This window comes from Panthera pardus, unplaced genomic scaffold (assembly GCF_024362965.1).
Source record: "Panthera pardus isolate Hobbes unplaced genomic scaffold, ASM2436296v1 HiC_scaffold_16, whole genome shotgun sequence".
Lineage (NCBI taxonomy): Eukaryota > Metazoa > Chordata > Mammalia > Carnivora > Felidae > Panthera > Panthera pardus.
The window spans coordinates 833,548-851,156 of record NW_026526721.1 but is presented as its reverse complement, the minus strand read 5'-3'; the positions used below and the strand labels follow the sequence as shown (position 1 = coordinate 851,156).

At 59.7% G+C, this 17,609-nt stretch overlaps 1 protein-coding gene across 20 annotated transcripts in view; it reads left to right on the top strand.

Annotated features, from left to right (window-relative positions):
* The window catches only part of PCBP3 (poly(rC) binding protein 3), a 273,850-nt gene extending 258,708 nt beyond the window's left edge, over nt 1–15,142 (top strand). For 10 of the 20 annotated variants that reach the window (XM_053902948.1, XM_019434668.2, XM_019434659.2 and 7 more), the window contains 5 exons: nt 4,429–4,507; nt 5,237–5,296; nt 9,354–9,406; nt 13,131–13,300; nt 14,387–15,142. In XM_053902948.1, the coding sequence (XP_053758923.1) occupies nt 4,429–4,507; nt 5,237–5,296; nt 9,354–9,406; nt 13,131–13,300; nt 14,387–14,423 (399 nt within the window). In that variant the 3' untranslated portion in view covers nt 14,424–15,142. Of the gene's footprint in view, nt 1–4,428; nt 4,508–4,785; nt 5,213–5,236; nt 5,297–9,353; nt 9,407–13,130; nt 13,301–14,386 lie in introns of those variants that run through there. The other 10 variants (XM_053902949.1, XM_053902937.1, XM_053902943.1 and 7 more) reach the window with 6 other exon arrangements.
* The last annotated feature ends 2,467 nt before the right edge of the window (nt 15,143–17,609 follow it).

The following is a 17,609-nucleotide window of genomic DNA, read 5'->3' as shown; positions in this document are numbered from 1 at the left end:
GAGGGCGGGAGTCAAGGCAAATGCTATATTTAGTCACTTAGATGTTGATAAAGAAGTCAACTTTAGTTGATATTTAGTCACTTACATGTTCACCAGAAGATATAAATTCATAATTTTGTACACACCTTAAACATATCTTCAAATACATGTAAAGAAAAAATTAACAAACCATAAAGGGAATTTGACAGACATTATAGGTAGAGCCTTCATCTAACTCTCTTTCAATAAAGAATAAAGAAGGTATTGATGGTGCAGTCGGTGAGCCTGGTGAGACATAGATTGAACTCTATACAATCCTAAACAGCCATGGAAGTCATGGAAACTTAATAAGACTTGATCACATATTATGCCATTAAAAAAAAAAAAAACCCACCATCTATAAAAAATTGGAATCCTGTAGGCTCTATTCTCTTACCACAAAGCAATTAAGTTGAAATCAATAATTAAAAGATGACCTTTGAAGAAAAACCTTGTATTTACTGAAAGTTAAAGAAGACCAAAAGGCCAAAATAAATGGTAGAAGCATACCAAGTTCACGGGTAGGAACATGAAGTATCTTTAAATGTCAATTCTCGGGGCACCTGGGTGGCTCAGTCAGTTGAGTGTCTGACTCTTGATCTCAGCTCAGGTCTTGATCTCGGGGTCGGGAGTTCAAGACCCTCACTGCGGCTTCATGATGGGCATGAGGCCTACTTTTAAAAAAATTTTTTTAAATAAAATAAAATGTCAATTCTTCCCAAATCGAGGTACAAATGCAGTACAATTCCAATCAGAATCCTGACAGGGACTTAAGATGCTGTTTTAAAATTTGTGTTCAAGAGCAAAGACCAAGAAACATCAAGATATTAATGAAGAGACTGTATGCTAGGGAGAGCAGTCCCGGAAGATACGGAGATTTGCTGTAAGGCCAAATGACTGGAGACAGAGTGGTTTGGGCACAGGGACAGACACTGGACCAGCAGGCTATATCAGGACAGTGGGTCATCCACATGGGAAAAATAATTTAAACACTACTTATGTGTCAAGAACGTCAATACAAGAGAGGAAAATAGCACCTTTAGAAGAAAATATAGGAGAATCCCTTTCTTTTTCAGGTCAGGAAAAGCGGTCTTAAGCAAAACATAAAGCAAACCATGAAGAAAATATTAATGAGTTTCACTACATTAAAATTTTAAAATTCTGTTTCCCTAAAGACACCAAAGGAGAGTGGGGGAAATGATCTTTTCAGCATACACAGCTGAAATAGGATTAGTATCTGAAATACAAAAGGAGTTTTTGTGAATCAGCAAAAATCAACCCAGTAGAAAAATGAGCAAAAGACACACACATTTCACGGGAGGAGACGTGACCACCGCCTAGGCCCCCATGGCGGGCTGTTCCGAGAAGTGACTGGTAGCTGCATGGTGCATTCGACTCGAGATAACTCACTGAGTTGTGGTCTCATGGATACTTAGGATTTCAGCCTTTGTCTGCATTTAGTATTTGTTTCTCTGTTCCAACCAGTATCCATTGGAAAAGGCAAGAGACAGAGAGCTGTCCATTTCATGACACCCTGCCCCCCCCCTCCCTTTCCTTCTCCCCTCTTCCCTCCCAGCCCTGTGGAGGCCCTTGTGAATACTGAAAGTGATTCTTTTTTGATGGCAGAAATATTTCAAAAAGCAGGAATCCCCCTAGCCCTTTTCCTGCTCTTGCCTTAGAAAGTGTAGAAATTGTATTCCGAGGAGATGAAGTGCTTGACTGATTAAAGGCAGAGCCAAGACCAGAGGGAGGCCAGCTGGCATCTGCCATCCGTCCACCTCTCTGCCCACCCGCTCCCTGTACCAGTGTTTATCCAGTCACTGCCGTGTGCCCGTCCAGGCTCCCCAGGACATCACTTTACATTCATGTGCGTGGGTGGAGGGGACTCATCTGTTGGTGTGGCCATTTCTCCATAAAAAGCAGCCCGTGCGTGGCAGCCAGAGACATTAGGGCTGGGACATCTGAAGCCCCTGGGGGCGGCCGTTCTCTGGCATCGGCATGGCTGGCCTCGGGGAGTATTCACCTGGCCGTGCCCGGGCTGTGCCCAGAACACGGGCGGCCGGGCTCTGGAGCACACCCGCCTGGTGCACCCCGTCTGCCTCCCTGCCGGGGGCCGTGGAGAGACCAGAGGAGCAGCCAGGGTGACGGAGCTGTGGACGGGCGGGTAGGGAAGCCACAGGTCGTTGGGGATGGCGCTTCCCCCATCCTGCACATCGGGACCCGCCAAGCCCACTCCACAGAGCTGGGCGGTGCTGGGGCTAACCCAGGCCGGTTCCGCCTCCAGGGCCCCGCTCTCCACTGCCGTCCTGACCGGCACACAGCTGTGTGCTCTCGGGGGCTCGGGACAGATAGGAGAGGGCCCTGCTGTGGGCGGAGCACAGAGCAGCCCGGCCAGGGCTCCCCAAGCCCAGCAGGTGCCAGCAGACCTCGTCGCACCAGGGTCGCCCCTGGGCCAAGGGCTGAAGCCCCCAGGGGTCCGGTCACACGGCAGGCCGCTCTCCTATGTGAGCACCGCGTCTGCATCGAAATCCGAGCGGTGGTCAGAGCGCACTGTGCGCCGTGTCCCCACGTGCCCGGCCTGTGCTCCAGCTTCCCGCTTGCCGTCTCCGGAAGTGGTTCCCTCCTCCATCCTGGGAACTTGTAGTTAACTGCCTGGTGGAGAAACCTTAGCCCTGTTTCCAACTCCCCCTTGAGGTGGGTTCACACCCCCGCCGGGTGTCCTCGGTGGCCCGAGCTTGCTGCGCACAGGCCCCGCGGCCCCGCGGCTCCCGGTCCCATCGGCTAGAGGCAGATTCATGGGACCGATCTGCGGTCCGGCCCCTGGGCGGCGCCTCAGCCACGGACGGACGGTGTCACCCCCTCCTCAGCCTGCAGGTACTTGCTGTCTTTCTTACGCGTCCCTGAAAGAGGAGGCTTCTCTAGGCTACTTGCAGGGTGTTCTGCAGGCACCTTCCCCGCAGGGTCATCCTGCCTGTGCCTCAGGCACAGCCGGTGCAGGCCACACATCACCTCTTGTCCCTTGTGACTCCGGCGGTGTCCCGTGACGGTATTTCCGGGGTGTGTTCTTCCAACACCTTCCTCGGGGGGCTTCGGTGCAGAGCTGCTCATGTCACGTCAGGCTCAGCGATGTCAGGGCTTGGGCAGGGGGGCGGGGCAGCGGGGGCGGGGTCAGCCCCCAGTCCCAGGGACAACGTTGACCCGCACCACCTCGTCAGGGACTCTTGGAGCTGAATCTGAGCCCAGGTCACCACATCCCCTGACCTATTTCTCAGGACCCGTAGGCATGATACCTGCACCCAGAGTGGCCCCACTGAGTGAGGTGTGGCCAGTGCTTCCTGGGCGGCCCCACCCCGAGTGCCACAGGTCAGGGAGCACCCCAGAAGACAGGCAGAAAGCTGCATTTCGAGGCACTCCCCCTTTCCAGGAAGGGAAGGAGAACAGAAACTCTAATGGCAAGGTCACAGGAGCCGGCCGGGAAAGATGGGCCGGGTGTGGCCACCTCCGCTGCAGGAACCTGCCTCACATCCCGGGGGCTCACACGGCGAGGGGTCCACCTGAAAGGGACGACCAGGAGGCCACGGGTCGGTCACGGCTGGGCCCCCAGCTGTAGCTGGGGTCCACACCGTGCGTCATCCTGTGGGGGCCGGAAGAGCCTGGACCGCACGGCCCCGTGCACGGCGAGCCCCCGTGCCCGCCACTGCGGCCACGGGGCACAGCAGACGAGGCAGGGGCTCTCCAGGGCGGGCCGTCGGGGGCACCGTGACCCTCCCCACGGTGGGAAGGGGCCCGTGGTGTTTGTCTTAGCTGCCGGCGACCCGCTCCTCTATCACCGTGAGGCCCGTCTGTGAAGGCTCTTGAGTGTCTCGGGTGTTTGCGCCTCGGGCACCATTGCTGCCTCCCCGACACACTTGTGTGGCACTGGGGACACCGGCTCCTCCCCGAGGGCCCCGTCCTGCTGGCCTCCGGGGGCTCCGGGAAGGGCCCGTCCTCGCCTCCAGAACGGAGTCCAGGGCCGGCCCGAAGCGGGGCCGGGACACGTTCGCGTGGGGCCTGCTGTCCAGGGGAGGCTGGGAGCTGAGCGCGTTGCCCAGAGTGTGCGGTGCAGGCCCTGAGCGTGAGCAGGCCCGAGGACATCCTGCTGGATGTCTGGCGCTTGGCTGTGGGCTGGGGGTCGCCGCCCGCCAGGCCTGTGTGAGCTGCCAGGGAGTCGAGGAGAGGAAAGGAATCGGGCGCGCCGCCCAGAGGCCCATTGGTTTTCCCAGGCCAAGTCCTTGAGTTCTGCGTCTGCCATGTGTCCGCATGGCCCCTCTCTATCTATTTGTACAACGTTCTGTTACTGCCTTTTTAATTTGGTGTGACTTGTGCTCGATGACAATAATCTTCTTAGCTCTCGTGTCCCTCCTACCCCAGCAGTTGACCAAGCTCCACCAGCTGGCCATGCAGCAAACCCCCTTTCCTCCCCTCGGACAGACCAACCCCGCTTTCCCCGGTACGTACCCAGCTGCCCTTTCTGACCTCCTCTCTTCTCACCTGGGGACTCTCTTTCTGAACGGTCTTATTCAGGGCGGTGAGCAGAGCAGGTACAGTTGTAGTTGTGGATGCCAAGGGCGCAGTGTAGACACGTAGCAGTGTGCACGTTGCAGAGGGCCGGGCGGGGAGGTCTGCGTGTGTCTCCTGTGGTAGGGTAGTCACCTCACGGCTGGCCTTCTTGGGAAGAGATGTCACGTCTGCCCCCTCGGGTCCGTGCCTGCTCTCCACTGCACACAGGCGTCCTGGAGGTCCCTCCTGCTGGACGCACCACCCACTTGGCCAGCCCTGAAGTCTGTTCTCCAGGAGCAAGAGCTCAGACGAGCAGACGGATGCCCTTCTGCAGGAGGCCGGTGCACATCCCAGGAGTGACACCTGCCCGGGACGGCACCCGGCCCTGCCCCGGGGAAAACGAGATGAGCCAGCCCCCGGCCCAGGGCGCGGTAGCCATCGGCACCCTACTTGGCACAGGGGCGGGGGTGGGCCTTAGCCCGCACTGTCTGGCCAGCTGGGCGTGCGTTCCTCCCGGATGACGGCAGGGCATCGCCTCGGTGGCCGAGTGGGTGACAACACACGGACACGCTGGTCTGCCGTGCATGCGCCAGTCAGATTTTGAGCTTCCCTAGTTGAAGTGACCTTGCTTATCTCCTTGAGGGCAAAACATTAAATCTGTTTCTTCTTTGCTCTCCAGGAGAAAAGCTGCCTTTACACTCCTCCGAAGAAGCTCAAAATCTGATGGGCCAGTCGTCAGGTAAAACAAAAGCACACTAAACGGAGAGAGAGCAGGCCCAGAAGGCCGTGCGTCCGCCCCTGCTCGGGCTCCGGGTCACTGACCTGGCGGGAGGAGGGGCGAGGAGGCCCGATCGCGTCTGCCACGGGGACTGCGAGCGCCTCAGCGAGGGGCCAGTGCCGTCAGGGGACAGAGCCCGAGCGGCCGGCGCCAGGCCTGCACGTGCAGTTCACAGCTTCCGTGTCCGGCAAGTGGGTCAGTCCCGAGTCTCTGATGGCCACTGAAGGCCCCACACGTGGTGGGCCACCCTCTGTGTTGCCACATATTCTCTGGGTGGCACGGCGCGTGGGGGCCCGCCGGAAAGAATTTACCATGACGTGTGCTTTCCGGGGACGCGCTTTGTAGGAGACACGGCACGCCGTCAGGGAGCAGAGGCCCCCGGGCCCGATCTGTCTGCACCCGTTGTGGCCGCGTGAAGCTGCGCCTAGGCTGTGGCAGGGCAGGCACGGGTCTGCGGGTCCCAGTACCCGGGGCGGGTGGGGAGCGAAGCCGCTTGAGAGCTTGCGGCTGGCGGAGCGGGCTCCCCGCGAGGCGCCACCCGCTCCCCCGTCCCGCTCAGGGTCGGGGCAGAAGAGCAAGTGTCCAGCTGAAAGGGAATGCAGGAGGGCAGTGCTCCCAGCGTGAGCCTGCTGTCACCCCGTCCGTGTGTTCTGGGCCCCAGAGCCTAGCTGTGCGCCTGGGGCTCTGGGGGCATCTCCGGGCGAGACGCCGGCTCTGATGATCAGAGCGCCCCACGTGGGTTCCATCGCGGTGCAGCCTTTAACTCAGTTCATGCAGAATTTAGCGAATGGGAATTAGAGACAAACTTTTACAGGATGTAGATACCGACCCTTACTGAGTTGCACATCTACTCAGGTGGTAACGCACGTGTGCCTGCGAGCCCTCTGCCGTTTATATGGGATTTCGTACCGCTGCCCGGCGACCGCCTTCCGGAGACAGCCGGGACCCAAGGGCCTGGCTCGCCCGGGACCCACGGCCCCCATCCCGCCGGCCACCCACCTCCCCTGTCACGGCTCCCCCAGCACCGCCTCCGGTCCCCAAGGACACGGGGCACATGTGCACACGACCTCTTTAAGGGGTCCCTGTGATGACCTCCCACCCGAGGCCCCGTGGGACCCACAGGGAGAGCGTGCACACACACGTGTCCCACCACGGCAGCCGGTGGAGTAGGATGTGTGGTGACAAGGGGCGACGTCACCGCCGCTCCCAAAGCCGGCTCGGGCTCGCGTGGCGAAGCTTGACTCATCCAAGCACGTGGAATGTCAGCATATCGTGAGAGGATCCCTGCTGGGGCACGGGGTCCTGAGGCACAAGAGCAGATGTGTCTCCAAATGACCAGCTTAATTTCCGTACCTTCTTAAAGAGAAGTCTAATACTTTCCTCCCCCGGATCAAAATATACCAAGGTGAACCGATGGGACTCTTGTCGTTACGTCCGTCCCAGATGAGGCTGTTCAGGAGTTCCTGTAAGGATGCAGACAGGACTGAGGAAATCTCTTAAATGACGTTTTGGGTGTCACTCTTTATGGAACGTGTATAGACGCTTGAACAACCAAGTGATTGTACTGGAAGCGCCTTTGTGAAAAGAACGCGATAAAGAACAGAAACTTGATTTGGCAAAAGGAGACGACAATTTGGGATGAATTAGTTCATTCGGGACATGCCAACCGACCGCCCCCCCCTTCCCCGCCCAGGCAAGACGGGCCCCGGTAGGGTCTCTCATGGCAGAGACTGAGGACCGCGGTGCATCTGGTGTTGGGGACACGAGTGCCATAGGAGATGCAGGAAGAGGGGAGGAGGCCGTGGTGGGGGCAGGACCCCGCCGGCTGGTCTGGGACGGTCTTGAAGGCATCTGACTCGTGTGTCCTTAGGACCCTCTGGGCCCGTGGAGAGTAGACCAAGGGGCAGGGACAGAGGCAGGAGCCAGGAGCGGGGAGACAAGAGGTCTGGGGCTCCGGAATATTCTGACGGTACCAGCCGGGCTGCGACGGTCGGCGGCGTGTGCAGGCTCCGGGGTCTGGGCTGCGCTCGGACGCGCGTGGGGCCTGCCGGGGGGAAGGGGGGAGTCCGCCGTGGACTCGGTGCTTGTGATGCCTCCAGACAAGGAGACGAGTGCTGAGGGCAGGGAGCCTGCCTAGCACGGGCTCTGTTGACACTATTTCCAGAGCAAAAGCGGATCCTGTCCTGTGAGTCGTCTGAGAAGTGGTCTTTGATGTGGCAGGCCCTGAGCTGACACTGGCAAAGCTAAAAATTGGGGGCCTGGCGACCAACTAGGCCTGTGTCTGCACTTAGAGCACCGATGTCGGCTCACCGCTGCATCACGGGGCTATCTGGGCTGCAGAGCAGTTCGGGGCAGAAGGCAGTCAGGGGCAGCTGGACCAGGGGTGCAGAGGGGGCCGAGAGCCCAGACACACACACACACACACACACACACACACACACACGACCAGGGGTGCAGAGGGGGCTGAGAGCCCAGACACGCACACACAGACACACACACACACACACACATACACACACGACCAGGGGTGCAGAGGGGGCCAAGAGCCCAGACACGCACACACAGACACACACACACACACACACACACACACACACGACCAGGGGTGCAGAGGGGGCTGAGAGCCCAGACACGCACACACAGACACACACACACACACACACACACACACACACACACACACGACCAGGGGTGCAGAGGGGGCCAAGAGCCCAGACACGCACACACAGACACAGACACACACACACACACGACCAGGGGTGCAGAGGGGGCCGAGAGCCCAGACACACACACACACACACACAATCGCACGACCAGGGGTGCAGAGGGGGCCGAGAGCTCAGACACGCGCGCACACACACACACACACACACACACGACCAGGGGTGCAGAGGGGGCTGAGAGCCCAGACACGCACACACAGACACACACACACACACACACACACACACACACACGACCAGGGGTGCAGAGGGGGCCAAGAGCCCAGACACGCACACACAGACACACACACACACACACACACACACACGACCAGGGGTGCAGAGGGGGCCGAGAGCCCAGACACACACACACACACACACACACGCACGACCAGGGGTGCAGAGGGGGCTGAGAGCCCAGACGCACGTGCACACACACACACACACACACACACACACACACACATACACACGACCAGGGGTGCAGAGGGGGCCGAGAGCCCAGACATGCACACACAGACACACACACACACACACACACACGACCAGGGGTGCAGAGGGGGCCGAGAGCCCAGACACACACACACACACACACACACACACACAATCGCACGACCAGGGGTGCAGAGGGGGCCGAGAGCCCAGACATGCACACACAGACACACACACACACACACACACACGACCAGGGGTGCAGAGGGGGCCGAGAGCCCAGACACACACACACACACACACACAATCGCACGACCAGGGGTGCAGAGGGGGCCGAGAGCCCAGACACACACACACACACACACACACACACACACACAACCAGGGGTGCAGAGGGGGCCGAGAGCCCAGACACACACACACACACACACACGCACAACCAGGGGTGCAGAGGGGGCCGAGAGCCCAGACGCGCGCGCACACACACACACGACCAGGGGTGCAGAGGGGGCCGAGAGCCCAGACACACACACACACACACACACACGACCAGGGGTGCAGAGGGGGCCGAGAGCCCAGGGACACAAACACACACACACACACACACACACACACACACACACATGCAAAGAGCCGCTCAGCACGAGTCCCTCAGCGGTCTGTGAAGGGCATCCCGAGCCATCACGCACAGGAGTAAAACCACGATGCCCATGCTCAGGCATTCTTTTCCTTGTTTCGAGAGAAGCTGGGGCTCCAGCGGTTGGTTGCGGTTTGGCCCTGAGCTCACTCACAGAGCCTGGGCCCATGTGGGCCGTGTGGGCGGGTGCTGGGCTTGACATGAGCCACCTGCTACCAGGCTAACCGTGTCCCCTTGGTGTGCCCAGGTCTGGACGTCAGCCCCCCGGCCAGTACTCACGAGCTCACCATTCCCAATGATGTGAGTATGCCTGAGCCCTCGCCCGCCCCCACCCTGCCCGGGACCACTCCCCACCTTTCCACGGCTAGGTGCGATGTCCACAGACGGCATGTGATGTCACACCCCAGAGCTACTAGACAGGAAAGGGGGGGGCGGGGTTTTATTCAGGATTCAGATGCCAGAGCTGGTCACGGGCCCAAGACCCCCGAGTCTCCCATCTAAAGAGCCTGCTTCAGGGTTGGCCCTTAAGGAACAGGTGGTCCAGGAATGCTCTGGAGTGGACCTGCCCCGTGCACCCCGGGCCTCAGGGGGTCTGGGGTTCCCGCAAGCAGGGTGCCCCGGGTGTGTCTGGATGCCTGTATTTGGTGCCCACCACCTGTTCCTGCCCAGGGCTCAGCTGAGCCACATGCTCAGCCCTATCCACTTTGTCCTCTGAACCCTTGGATTATCCTAAAGATGCAGACTCTGATCCCAAACCAAGACACCGGGGTAGGTGTGGGCCACGTATCCTGGAGGGACAGCTGTCCATGCCCGCACAGGAGGCTGCTGTGTGGGCGACGTGGCCTTCCCAGCTCACCTGTCATTTGGCCTCTTCAACCCTAGAACTGAGGCCTTTCCTGAGGATCCTTCACTGCTTTGCCCCTTGAACCAGCTGGGCAGGAAGTCCCGCCTCTTCCTTAAGAGAAGCACGGAGTCGTGGCTTCAGGGGGATGGTCCCTCGTGCGTGTGGACAGAGATGAGCAGTAGGGCAGGAGAGGAGTGAAGCATAGGGCCAGAGGAAGGGACCGCCCCCCATCCCTAGGAAACACCCCCTCGTCGGGGCCCTGGTGGCCAGCCACAGGCCCAGAGCCTTCATGGGTGACATGCTCCCGCGTCCTCCAAGGGAGAGTGTTTCTGCTCCCGGGGCTCCCTGCTCCGTCCTCCCGCGTGACGATCCTTGCGCAGCCCCCAGTCTTCACCCACGTGGTAGCTGTAGGGACCACTCTCTGCCGTGGGGCTTCTCCTCCCAGCCGCTGCTGAAACCATTGCGCTAACGACAGGAGCCTTCCTCTTGTCCGGGCCTTCCTTCTAAGCTGAGATGAGCCCAGGGGGCAAACGGGACAGGATGAGGTTCTCTGGGAGAGCGGGGTGCATCCTGGGCACACGCGTGCCACCTTGCCCACAGCGCCGTGCTGCCAGCCTCCTCCGGGGAAGGGTGTCTTCTTGGATCCGCGTGCTCTGAGGGGGCCCATCCTGGGAGGAGACCTTGTGACAGCTCTGCTGGGGACTTTCTCGTGCCCCCCCGCCCCGACCCCCCCCCCCCCGGGGGAGGCACCTGTGCCCAGAGCCCATGTCCAGATGCATGCCTGCCATACCGCACATCTCCGTCCCTGGTCAAAGCTAGACTGCAAAGGGAGGTCCTGCCCACACCTACGTGTTGCCACAGCCTCTGGATGGCAGGCACGTGCAGTGACCTAAGTCACACGTAGGTTTCACAGTCTGGCCGCCTGCCGGTGAGGCCACAGGGACCCAGTTGGGGTCAGGGCCGGCAGCCTGTGTGTGGGGCTGCCTGTGGTGGTGGTCCTGCACTCCCCTGGCCTTGGCATCATTGGCCTTGGGCTGGTGTCACTGTTAGGCGCTCACTGCCTGTTTCAGAACTCACTTGGCCCATGCTGTCGCCGTGCATGCAGTTACCCTACACTTGGGCCCTGTCCCCGGTCCCCACCCACATCAGACAGAGACCTAAGGTTCAGACAGCGGTTCCTCTGGGGTTTAGCTTTGGATGCAGTTAGGAGGGACCGTGTTACTTGAAAGCATCTCTGTCACCTTCCTTTGGGTTCCTCTTGGGGCTCACAGTGAGAGCCGAGGGCTGGGCATGGGCTGGGGGCCCGCAGGGTCAGGAGACCCAGAGAGGCCAGGTGCAGGGCCCCTAAGCTGCTCCCGCCAGATTAGGGAGGCCTCTTACTTGTCACATCCCTTTTCTAGCTGCTGAGGACACAGCCACCAGCCACGAGAGCCGTGTACTCAGCCCCATGTCCCTGTCGGTAGCACTCGTGCTCTCAGTGTTGTCTGGAAGAGGGACGTGTTCCACCTGAGTGAGGAGTGAGGGGCGGCTTCGGGGCCGAGCCCCCAGCCCGGCAGAGGGGAGCTCAGGGCCCCTCAGGTGTGAGGCCCCCGGGAAGAATCAAGGGCTGGGCGTCAGGACGTTTTCAGCAAGAAAATAGGAAGAGGAAGATATTTGAGAGAACACGGGTCTTCGTGCCAGAGAGAGGAGATCATTTCCTCAAATAGGCTTTACTGGAGGAGAAAACAAGCCGGTTCTGCAGGAGGCTCTTAGCTCAGCTGGGGCTACTTGCACTGAAGGGGGAAGGTTCTAGAAGGGAGATTGGGCTGCTAGTGGCCAAAGTGTGAGGATGGGAGGGGAGGAAGCCCAGGGGGCCCTCCTGAGCACTGGCATCTTCTGGGGACTGGCCCCACATGCTCCCTCCATCAGGGTACGGTGCCGCCCCCATGCCAGCCCACATGCCCAGCCACGTGCCCGGCCGTCACCTGCCTGCCCCACTGGGGAGCCGCTCTCAAGATTCCTCTGCGGCCGGGGAAGGGCAAGTCAAAGATCCAGAAGGGTGACCCTGGAAGTCACTCTCACAGACCTCGAGGGGTGGGCCTGGTGTGCAGTGGGCGGGGCCTGGGTGGGGGCAGGGCCTCGGGAGACGGGGGCCGGAGGTGGAGGAAGCCGGGCGGCTCTGGAGCAGATGCGTCTCTCTGGACGTCTGGAGAGACTGATGGTGCAGTGAGACAGCCGACCTAACCCCAGAAAGGAGAACAGAACTGAGATGCTGCAGGTCACCTTAGGGACGGGAGCGAGTCGGGATGCACCTGTGTCCCCACGAGCTGCGGTCACTGCCTAGGTGCTGAGGTGTGTCGTGTGTAAATGGGCTTCCTCCCCGCGCACCGTCCCACACCGTCTCCAGCCCCTCCGCGGGACGGCTCTGAGGCTGGCACGGAAGACTCGCCCACAGGGCTGCCCCGGGCCCGCCCCGGCCCGTGTGTGCTCTCAGAGCTGCCCTCGGCGGCCCCTGGCTGAGGGCAGTGCCCCGTTCTGCCCTTGGTAAACACCAAGAGGTGCCAGCCGCCCCCCTGTGGAGGCCTCCCTGGGGCCCTACTGCCCCCACACTGCAGGGTGGGCCCCCACAGAGAGTTGGTCTAGACCCCAGGCTGCCGTCCGGCCCCGTGCATGGCTGCCTCTGTGTCCCAAGGGGCCCCGGCTCTGGTCCTTCTGACTGCTTGATTCATGATGACTGACTCCTCCTTCAGATGGCCCAGAGTGCCCAGAGGTCACTGCATCCCACCTAAACGGGTCACACGGTGGGAAGGAAAGGGAACACCTGATGCGTCCTCAGACTTTCACCCAGGCTCATCAAGAGACAGGCTTTAGGCAGCAACAAGCTTTAATAAACTGGCTTCAAACACTTCTCCAGCCGAGGACGCAGCCAAGAGGGCCCTGGTGCTGGCACCTGCGTGCTCCCCGGTGCCCAGGCCCTGAAGGACACCAGGGCAGGTGACGCAGCAGGTGCCTCTCGGCCTGCGGACCTGTCAGGACTGTGGCAGCAGGGGCACCAGGCAGGGCCCGGCCGTCGGCAGCCTGGAGTTCGTGGAGTGGGGCGCAGACCAAGGTTAGGCTGTCCAGGGGCCTCCCCAGGGCCCTGCGCACCCTCAGCTGGGGTGGGGGCTCTTCTCTAAGGAAGTCCTCTGTCCTTTTTTCTAGCTAATAGGCTGCATAATTGGACGCCAAGGGACCAAAATCAATGAAATTCGACAGATGTCTGGAGCTCAGATCAAAATCGCCAATGCCACAGAAGGGTCATCGGAGCGCCAGATCACCATCACGGGGACCCCAGCCAACATCAGCCTTGCCCAGTACCTCATCAACGCCAGGTGAGTGTTCACAAGGCCCTGCCCAACGTGTTGCTGGCAGACAGGGTGCTCAGGGGGACTGGAGGGCCCTGGTGGGAGCCCGGACCCCTGTCCCCTCTGGGGGCTTCTCTCTCCTGGCCGGGGGTGGGGGTGGGCGTGATGGAGACAGTCACCACACCGACTTGGGCCCCCACACCCCCTCTGCATGTTCACACCTGACCGTTCACCCTGGAGCGTCTCCAGCGCAGGGCTAGGTCGTTCCAGGCTGGAGCGTTTCCGGGAAGGCCAGGGGTCAGCCACACACTTGGGTTGATTCGGTTATGTGGTTTCAGAGATCACAGTACTGGGCCATTCTGCTCCCACGCGCCCCTTCCCCGCCACCCAGACCCTGCTGAGCAGCGGATCCAGGGACTGTGTGAGGGTCAGAGGTTAGGCCGTGGGGCAGGTGAGGTCCTGGGGCTGGGACGCTCACCTCAGCTGCCCTGCCCAGGCGCATGTCGGAGAACACGTGACCACACCCCGGGAGGCAGGACCCTCCTCTTTAACTCAGCATGTCTGGGCTCTCAGGAGGCGGTCTCCACCCCGCGTGCCCCTCCTGCAGCGGCTGCGTACAGATGGTTGTGGTGGCCTGTGCTTGTCCGTGGGGTTATTGTCACTCCGCTGATGTGGTGACAGGGAAGGCAGACCCCGCCGACCTGGTCGCCGGTGGGTCCTCCTCCCTCTGCTCTGCTTTGGTCTCCAGTCATGGCCACACATCTGTCACAGGCAAGAGGGAGACGGACACAAAGGCTATAAGAACACACAGGGCTGAGCGCCTGGATGGCTCAGTGGGCCGAGGGTCTGACTCTTGATTTCAGCTCAGGTCATGATCTCACGGTGCGTGGGTTCGAGTGGGTTCCAGCCCCGTGTCGGGCTCTGTGCTAACAGCGCAGAACCTGCTTGGGATTCCCTCTCTCCCACTCCTTCTCTCCCTCCCCTGCTCCCTTTCTCTCTCCCAAGATAAATAAACTTAAAAAAAACAAAAACACACGAGGTGAGCCTTTCGCTTCTGGAACCGTTTTACGAGAACATTGTGACCTGTCTCCTCCGTGCTTCTGTGTCTTCCAGGCTGACGTCTGAGGTCACTGGGATGGGCGCACTCTAATCCTGCCCTTCGGCCTCCGCTCCGTGAACCTGACCTCCATCCGGCTCGCACACTCTGTACAGACCGCCCACCTGCCCTGCGTCGCAAATATAAATAGAGGTTTTCTTTACTAACGAAAGTTATATGCCGTAGACATACACACCAACAGAGCAAATCTATATTCTCTCTGTGTCAGCTCCGGGCTCTGTCCCCGATACCTCTCTGGGAATTAATTTATGCTCGTCTGTTCATGCATTGGCATGCAGTGTTAATTATTTTAAATGCTTTGGGGGCCTTCCCATCTGTGACATTTTAGAAATACCGTCCCTTAGCGTCAGTGTACCTGTTAAAGAATTGGTTTGACATTCCGACAGCACTTCCCACAAGCCGTCTCTCCCAGGACCGTGTTTGCTTTGAGCGGGTTCGCTCCCGCCCAGCTGTCCCCCCACCCCGTGCAGACTCTGCTCCCCGAAGCCTGTGCTCGCTCCCACGTGCCCACCGGGCCTGCGCTGGGGGCAGGGGCGCGCTCCCTCTGTTGCGCGGAAGGAGAACGGAGGACAGGGTCCTAACCCACTGTGCAGGTGAGGCCGTGGGTGCTGGAGTCTTGACCTCACTGAGTCGTCGCGTCACGCACGTGCTGGGGACGCACGCGTGGGCCCCCAGGCGTCTTCCGGGGTGGCTGGCCAGGAAGCGCCTCTGCACCGTGGCAGAGTTCAATAAATGTTGTGCGCTGCCCCCCACTGGCTCTGGCTCCTGTCTGTGCCCTCCACCTGACCCCGCCCCTGTGCGCACGCGCAGCCCCCCTCCGCCCTCCCCCCCCCTCCCCCCCGTGGCCGGCCTGCTGGCTACAGAAGCTGGTTCCTTCTCACATGGATTAGAATCTCATTCCCTCCCCAACTCTTCTTAAATATCTGGCTTGCAAGGTCGTTCTAGTGTTGCTTGTGCCAAACTTCCTAAAATGACAATAATGAAAACACCATTTCTAATTAGTAGAACTCACCTCTCCCACCACCACCACTGTGGGCTGGGGAGGCCGGGCCACACACGGTGACAGCAGCCACCCCCCGGCCAGAGAGCATGGCTCTCTGCCCGGCCTGCAGAGCCATGTGCTCCACTCCAGAGCCGATGGTCGGGTCCGCTCACTGTGCTCCCCTCCAGAGCCTGCTGTGCTCCCCTCCAGAGCCTGCTGTGCTCCCCTCCAGAGCCTGCTGTGCCTCTTCCGGGCACTGAAGCCCCGGGTGGGACACCGGCGCCGCCGTGGACAGCCCCCGCACCCCCTCAGGACAGACAACAAAGGACCCGGGCCCCCGGCAGAGGGGGTACTCAAAGGCAGAGACCCTCGGCCTCTCCAGACCGAGCAGGCATCCAGTAGCTGGGGACGGCCTGCCCACAGTGTCTGCCTCTCAGGGCCCTTCCTGTCTGCCCTGGGTGCCCAGACCACCCGGACACCCTAGTCGAGGGTAGGGGCTCCAGGCCCAGGAGCTGGCGGGGACGTGGTGGACCCAGGGCCTCCTCCGGCCCTGGGGCAGTGGATGGCCAGTGGACCGCTTGAGTAAATCTTAGAAGGTGAAAGACGCCGTGGGCGGAGGGTAAAGCCACGGTGGGGAGGGGTCGGAAGTGGGGTGTTCTGGAGAAGAGCAGGCAGAGGGGCAGCGGGAGCTCACGCAGGTAAAAAGAAGAGAGCGGGAGATACAGGAGTGTACCCCACGCGGCTGTCTGAGCGAGGGGGGCTGCGGGGACCGACGACGGAAGGTGGGGCTCTGGGCCACAGAGCACCGTGTTCCGGAGGCATCTCAAAGGAGAACTGACAGGATTCCCAACAGATCAGAAGTGGGCTATGAAAGAGAGGGTCCAGGCGGGCAGGAAGGCTCTTGGTCTGAGCTCTAGAAAGACGACTCGCCGTCCATGAAGGGCAGGGCCGTAGCGGTGGCCGGGGACGGGCACGCGGCTGGGCCTTGCTGGGGGTGACCGTGGAAACCTGGGCTCTGAGGTCCGCCCAGTCCAGGCTGGAGACACGTGGAAGCAGGAGCCCAGGAGCGATTTGGGGAGCGCGGTGGGGGACTCCACGCGGGACACCTGGCAGGAGTCAGGAAGAGCGCCTGCGTGTCACCGACCCCAGGGGATGCCCGGCCCCGTGGCGAGCCGGGCTCCAAGGAGTGGCCCCAAACCGCGGCGAGGAGGTGTCAGCAGGGCAGGCTCACACGCGCATTGCCACGCACGTGTCTGTGCGGATGCATTCTTTCATTCCTCTTGGGTAAATAAATACCCGTGAGTGCAAGGCCTGGACCGTGTATGTGACAAGTATATTGTTTAACTTTTTAGGAAGTGTCTGCATTGCTTCCAGGGGGTCGTACCATTTTACATTCTGTCCACAGTGCAGGGCGGTTCCAGGAACGGCACGTCCTCAGCGACATTCGGCAATGCTCTTTGTCTTTCCTGTTAGCCATCCAGGGGCGTGTGAGGTGGTAGCCCATTGCGGCTTCAGTCTGCATTTCCCTGCTGACAGTGACATTGAGTGTCCTTTCTTGTGCTTATTGGGCATCTATACCTTCTTTGCTGAAGTGTGTGTTCAAAATTTTTGCCAATTTCTTAGTGTGTTTTTTAATTAAGTTTTGAGTCTTTATATATTCTTTTTTAAAAAAATTTTTTAACGTTTATTTTTGAGAGAGACAGAGTGCCAGCGGGGGAGGGGCAGAGGGAGAGGGAGACACAGAATCGGAAGCGGGCTCCGGGCTCCAGGCTCGGAGCTGTCAGCACAGAGCCCAACGCGGAGCTCGAACCCACAAACTGCAAGATCATGACCTGAGTTGAAGTTGGACGCTTAACTGACTGAGCCACCCAGGCGCCCCGGAGAGTCTTGATATATTCTAACTAGGAGTCCTTTGTCACATATACGCTTCACAAATCTTTTCTTCCCGTCTGTGACTTGTGTTTTCATTCTCTCAGTGATGTCTTTTGAACAGCAGAAGTTTTTAATTTTGATGAACTCTGATTTATCAATTTGTTGTTTCATGGACTGTGTTTTCAGTGTCTTATCTAAGACAAGAAAGATAAGACTAACCCAAGATCACAAAGATTTTCTTGTAGGTTTTCTTCTAGAAGTTTTGTGATTGTATGCCCCCTCTGAACTGCCTCTGTACCTTTATCAAAAAGCAGTTCTCCGTGTGTGTGTGGGTCTGTTCTGGGCCCTCTGTTCTGTCCCATTGA